This window comes from Taudactylus pleione, unplaced genomic scaffold (genome assembly GCF_031769625.1).
Source record: "Taudactylus pleione unplaced genomic scaffold, aTauple2 ptg000538l, whole genome shotgun sequence".
Taxonomy (NCBI): Eukaryota; Metazoa; Chordata; class Amphibia; order Anura; family Myobatrachidae; genus Taudactylus; species Taudactylus pleione.
Genome location: NW_028284940.1, coordinates 164,045 through 170,044, shown reverse-complemented (window position 1 = coordinate 170,044; position 6,000 = coordinate 164,045). Strand labels below are relative to the sequence as shown.

At 43.9% G+C, this 6,000-nt stretch overlaps 1 protein-coding gene across 3 annotated transcripts in view; it reads left to right on the top strand.

Annotated features, from left to right (window-relative positions):
* Window positions 1-308: 308 nt before the first annotated feature.
* The window catches only part of KLHL12 (kelch like family member 12), a 60,398-nt gene continuing 54,706 nt past the window's right edge, over window positions 309-6,000 (top strand). Inside the window, exons 1-2 of one of the 3 annotated variants that reach the window (XM_088451146.1) lie at window positions 309-395; window positions 5,030-5,235. In XM_088451146.1, the coding sequence (XP_088307272.1) occupies window positions 5,038-5,235 (198 nt within the window). In that variant the 5' untranslated portion in view covers window positions 309-395; window positions 5,030-5,037. Of the gene's footprint in view, window positions 396-4,312; window positions 4,643-5,029; window positions 5,236-6,000 lie in introns of those variants that run through there. The other 2 variants (XM_088451147.1, XM_088451145.1) reach the window with 2 other exon arrangements.

The following is a 6,000-nucleotide window of genomic DNA, read 5'->3' as shown; positions in this document are numbered from 1 at the left end:
TTTCTGACAGTAGTAAAATGAATGAAATCGTCAAAATCTGACTGCAAACACAGTCGATGTCAGAGATCGTTATCTGACATGCAGGAATGCGCATCGTTCATCGATGCATGCCCTACATGTCAAAGATATGGATGATTTTTACAATAGTTATCGTTCACATCTGAAACAAAATCTGACCATGTGTACGCAGCATACTTCAAAGTAATTGCTTTTTTCAATTAGCATCACACATGTCTTCAATCTTCTAATCAGTCATTCAGCCTATTTAAATGGAGAAAAGTAGTCACTCTGTTGCTGTTTGGTATTATTGTGTGCACCACACTGAACCTGGACCAGAGAAAGCAAAGTAGAGAGTTGTTTGTGGAAATCAGAAATTATAGAAAAGCATGATAAAGGTAATGCTAGCTTGACATTCCTATGACTACACTTGCAATTATTATTATACACACACAACGATTTTGTTACCAATGATTTTCTGAAGGATTTTCTGTCAGATTTTTTAAAGTGTTAAGGTGCATACACACGTAAAGATTTTCTGTCCAACCATCCAACTAGTTGATTGGTTGCAATGAAAATCTGGTAACGTATGGCAGTAACTGATGATCAGCAATTTGCTGCTAAATGCCAGAAAACAGATGAAAATGGTCGTCAGACAAGTTTGTTAAATGTTTGATCTAAACAATTTGTTCAAACAGTTTTTTTCCCATTTTCTGGGATTTGGGAGCAAATTGCTGATTGTCATTTGTTTTCATACGTTACCAGATTTTCATTCCAACCAATCAACTAGTTGGATGGTTGGACAGAAAATCTTTACGTGTGTATGCACCTTAATGAACTATTTTTCTGAACTACAAACGATTTTTGCATATTGCCTTAATGAAAATCGTTCAGTTGGTCAGTCTGACTGAACTACAAACGTGAACGCACATGAATGATAATCGTTCATCGTTTTAACTCAAAGTGAACAATTTTTTCAATAATTGAACGATATCGTTATCAACAATCGTTCAAAAAAATCATTGTGTGTGTATGCACCTTAAGAGGTTTAAAGTCCTTGGGACTGTAGCCAACCTCCCTGGATGCGGCTGCACAAAGAAAATCGACCCCAGAGTAAACAGGATAGTGAGAATGTTAGAAAAAGAACCCAGGAAAACCTCCAAAGAGATACAAGCTGAACTTTATGGTAAAAGTACATCAGTGTCTGATTGTCCCGTGCAGCACTTTTGAGCAACAGTGGGCTCCACTGAAGAACAGGAGAGAACACATAAAAAAGCCAGACTGGAATTTGCTAACATGCATATTGACTAGGGATGTGCAGGCTTGGATAGGTTCGAGTTTGCACGTGGAGTTCGGATTTTTCCCTCCAAAAAAATGGAACTCAGAAAGAGGCAAAACGTCATCTTACATGGACGAACATCACCATTCCTGGACTTTTGTCCAGGAATGATGATGTTCGTCCATGTAAGATGACGTTTTGCCTCTTTCTGAGTTCCGTTTTTTTGGCGGGAAAAATCCGAACTCCACGTGCAAACTCGAACCTATCTGAGCCTGCACATCCCTAATATTGACAAGCCACGTACTGTATCCAATACTGTGGCATGAGACTAAGGGTTTTTTGCGCAAAGAAAGCTTAGTAAGGACACACCTGTAACTCAGTCGGGCGTCTGCTTCTTTCATAACATTGCTGTACACCTATCAGACTGGCAGCTCACTGTCTATGAGCAACCGTTTACTCTGGTGACTGCCACCCATTACCTCACCCGCACAGAACCCCTATAACCTTCATCACTGTAGAGCAGTACCCATCACTTTTACATTTTAAATTATAACTGTTTTAACATTACAAAAAGCTATTAATATATTACACTGAGGTAAAAAGAGTTAAACTACTAGAGCTCTGCCACTGGAACTGGAAAAAGCAATGAAATTACAACCATTTAAGGCTTAAGCCTTAATAGACGCGTTCCTTGCGCAATACAGATATGGTATACCATTATACCCTGTGGATAAGTGTGGATTGCTGTCACTCATAACATGGTGTAGCTGCTAATTTACAGACTTGTGTGTTCAATGGATTGCATATATGCAGTTTATGCAACTGAAGGTCTGCGCAGCTGTATAGCACAAAATGTAGGCCACGCTTTCCGTGCCAGTCTTCCCACATCCGGAATGTTCTGTATTCCCCCAATTGACTAGGAGGAGATAATTGTACAGCTTGGGAAGCAAGGACTAAATACAGATGTGTTCGCATATATCCTACCACCGTGTGCTAGTCGTGTTAAAAATAACGCGTGTGTGCCGTGCAACTCGGAAGTGTCGAGCGTCTTTTCATGAAACTTTTTACCTTCAAATGCGTCTTATTCGCAAGGCCGTCGTTATTCGGGTCTCGCGCATACGCGCAACGGAGGCGCCTCCGTCGTGCGCATGTGCACTTGGGCACCATCGACCCGCTTGCGAGCGCTCAGCTCTCGCGAGCGGGTCTGAATCAGGCACACAGTTTGCCAGCCCACATACTGCCCCACTTGTTGGCTTGACAAAGCCAGCACTGCCCTACTTGCTAGCTTGACATAGCCAGCGCTGTCCAGATACTGCCCCACTTGCTGGCTGGACACAGACAGCCAGCCCAGATACTGCCCTGCTCCCTAAACACAGATAGTCAGTTCAGAAACTGCCCCACTTGCTTGTCGGGCACAGGTAGCCAGTCCAGATACTGCTCCACTTCTGGCAGAACTGAAAATACTACCCCATTTGCTGGCTACACAGGAGCAGTAACAAACACACAACCACTGAAATGTGGACTCAGGCAATCCACTCTCTTCACTGTACTGTACACTGTTCCCACCAGCAACCGCGCCCTTCCTTTATATTGGGGGAAGGATCTGCCCTGCCCTTCAGTCTGCCGCCGCCGAACACTGCGACGTGCCCAATAAGTCATGCTACACCATACCTCCCAACATTTGAATCTCTGAGGTCGGGAAGGGGGCGTGATATATCTCTAAAGGGGGCATGACCTAGCAGCACGCCCCCGTTTGCATTACTAATGGGCGTGCCCAGCATCTCCGAGATGCTGGACTGCCCACAGGAATCCTCCCCGCACTGTGAAGAGATGCCGTGCGCATGTGCACGGCATCTATTCTTTCTGCTCACCCGCTGCTCTGCATAGCATAGGGAGCGCGTGCTCCCTCCAACTCCCCCCTTCCCCCACCACGGGACACTGCGGCCTGCGGGTGGGATAGCAGGACAGTCCCAAAAAAACTGAACTGTCCCTCTGAATGCGGGACAGTTGGGAGGTATGCTACACTAATATTACTATATGAAACATTAGTGCAGCGCCACATTTGGTTGCGTCACAGTGGTGAGCGGCAGCAGATTTTACAGAGCGGCCCTGCCGACAAAATCAACGTTGAGAGAACACTGTACTGTACACTAGCTGTTTGGACTGGGTTGGATATGAGATCCCAATAGTCAGAATACCGACAGCGGCATCCCAAAAATCAGAATCCCGACACCCATAAGGAAAGACGGTAAGACTAACCCTTACCCCTACCCGGTTCCTAAACCTAACCTCCCCCTCCCCGCACCATAACATTCCCTCACCGATGCCTAAACCTAACCTTCCACTCCTCACACCCTAACCCTCCGACTAACGCCCGGTACTTACCTTCGGGATGCCGGCGATCGGGATTTTGGCGCCAGCATTTCGCCCATCGGCATCCTGCATGCTGGGATGCTGACTACATCCCATTTGGACAGATACCACAGACTTGCTGACTGGACATAATTACAGTTTTAAAGAGTGTTTGATGATACAAATATGTCACACTGCCCTGAATTTTCTATACGAAACATCGGTGCAGCCTAATTTTCGGATATGTCACATTGACAGGCAGTAGAACACTGGGGTCTATTTACTAAACCTTGGATCAAGATCAAGTGAACGGAGATAAAATACCAGCCAATCAGCTCCTGTCATTTTAAAACACATGTGATATGGCAGTTAGGAGCTGGTTGCTGGTACTTTATCTCCATTCAATATATCTCTTTCCAAGGCTTAGTAAATAGACCCCACTGTATTGCAGTTGGACACAAATATATTTTTTATATATAAAACTACAGATTTGCTGGACATATTTACAATACAGAGCCCTGCTTGCTGGATACATATAACCAGCGCAGAAACACACTGTGCATACACCGGCAAGCCATATATCAGCGACTGTTCCTGTCCCCACCGGCGACAACCGAGTACAGACTAAAGCCTTCTCTTTATAAAGGGGGAGGGACTTGCTCTCTGACCCCGCTCGGCACTTGACGCAAAGAGTGACGCGACCTGGAAGTCGCGCTTCTCCGACGTTTCTGTATTGAACGTCAATGCAGCGCGACTCTGGGCAGTAGGGGAATTTTGTCGGGTGCATCGCAATCGCCCGACAAAATCACCGTAGAGAGAGCGCCAGGAGGTTCTCTGCACACTAAACTTGCTCGTAAAAGTGAAAAATGCCTTCATACATGTCTAAAAGGACAGCTTCATATGCACAGTGCTGTGGTGTACGCCAATTGCAGTTGTCGTGGTGACCACACTGCTCTTATTTCCTGGGATTGTTACCTTGGATGAATGATTGTGTTTATATGGAAGCCAAGCCAAGTATGTGCGATTCAGTGCACATTTTTTACATGTGTATATACTATATATAACATATCCTCCTTGCACAATGTTTATGGCTTCTGTACTTTGCAACATGCAGTGAAGATATAAAGTTGTTAATCTTGTTGTAAGATTGTTCCCAAATGCAGTTGTATCCCAAATTTCAGTAGAAATCAGCGCAAATGCCTGATCACCTGCGCCTGAGATCACAAGATCCATCTGTAAAACAGACTTGCCTGCAGCTCCGCATCAGTCTCCCTATAGTTTATTTCTAATGGCTCCATCTATTTATTTATTTTAGACTCTGTAAGAAAATGTTGACTTTTGTAATAATTGGATGAAGTTTACAGTTGATGTTTCATGTTTTGTCTTCAAAATTGTATGTAGTGTTGGCAATGCCTGTCGACATCATGGCACCTAAGGACATCATGACGAACTCTCATGCCAAGTCCATCTTAAATACTATGAATTCTCTTCGTAAGAGCCAGACGTTATGTGATGTGACCCTCCGAGTAAACACGCAAGATTTTCCAGCTCATCGTATTGTACTGGCTGCTTGTAGTGACTATTTTTGTGCCATGTTTACCAGTGAGGTAAGGAGCCTTACAGATATTCATAATGTGGAAGTTTCACAACTGGATAAAACTTGTCCTCAATAGTATTGCAGTCTTCTGTACATGGAGACTCTTTTCATAAGGATGTCTATAATTACACTGCTTAGGAAATTGAAAGGGATATGACAGCAATATTTTTTTTTTTTTAGGGGGGATGAAGCTTTGTTTATTAAAACAGCCGAGAGTTAAGGCATATACACATGGGACGATTCGCTCCATGAACAAAATCGTCCCGTGTGTCCCCGGCAGGGGTGTGCTCAGTGTCGTCAATGACACTGAGCAGAAACACTGAACGAAATCATGAACGATTTCGTTCAGTGCCAGCCACCCTCCCTCATTCCCGAACATGTTCAACCTGACATTATCAACAGGTTGGACGGGAGGTTCAGGCGATGAACAATAACTACCAACTACAAACAGGAGCGCGTATTTGTAGTTATCGTTCATCGTTTTTGGGCAGAAACTGAACAAATTTTTGGACGACTGAACGAGTCCAAAAAATCGCTGCGTGTGTACGCACCTTAACAGATACAACCCTATTTATTCCCTAATCATACACCACAATGTACTGTATGTAGTTTGTAGGAAATGATTATTTAGCTGACAAGCATACTCACTGGGGGCTTCTCAGTTGGATGTACTGCAATGCAGTTTAATAATTGTTACCTCTTTTGCTTACTGTTCTTTTTTATTTATTTTTATTGAAATTGCTTCAGCAACCTTTTATGTGATTGGTTATTCATA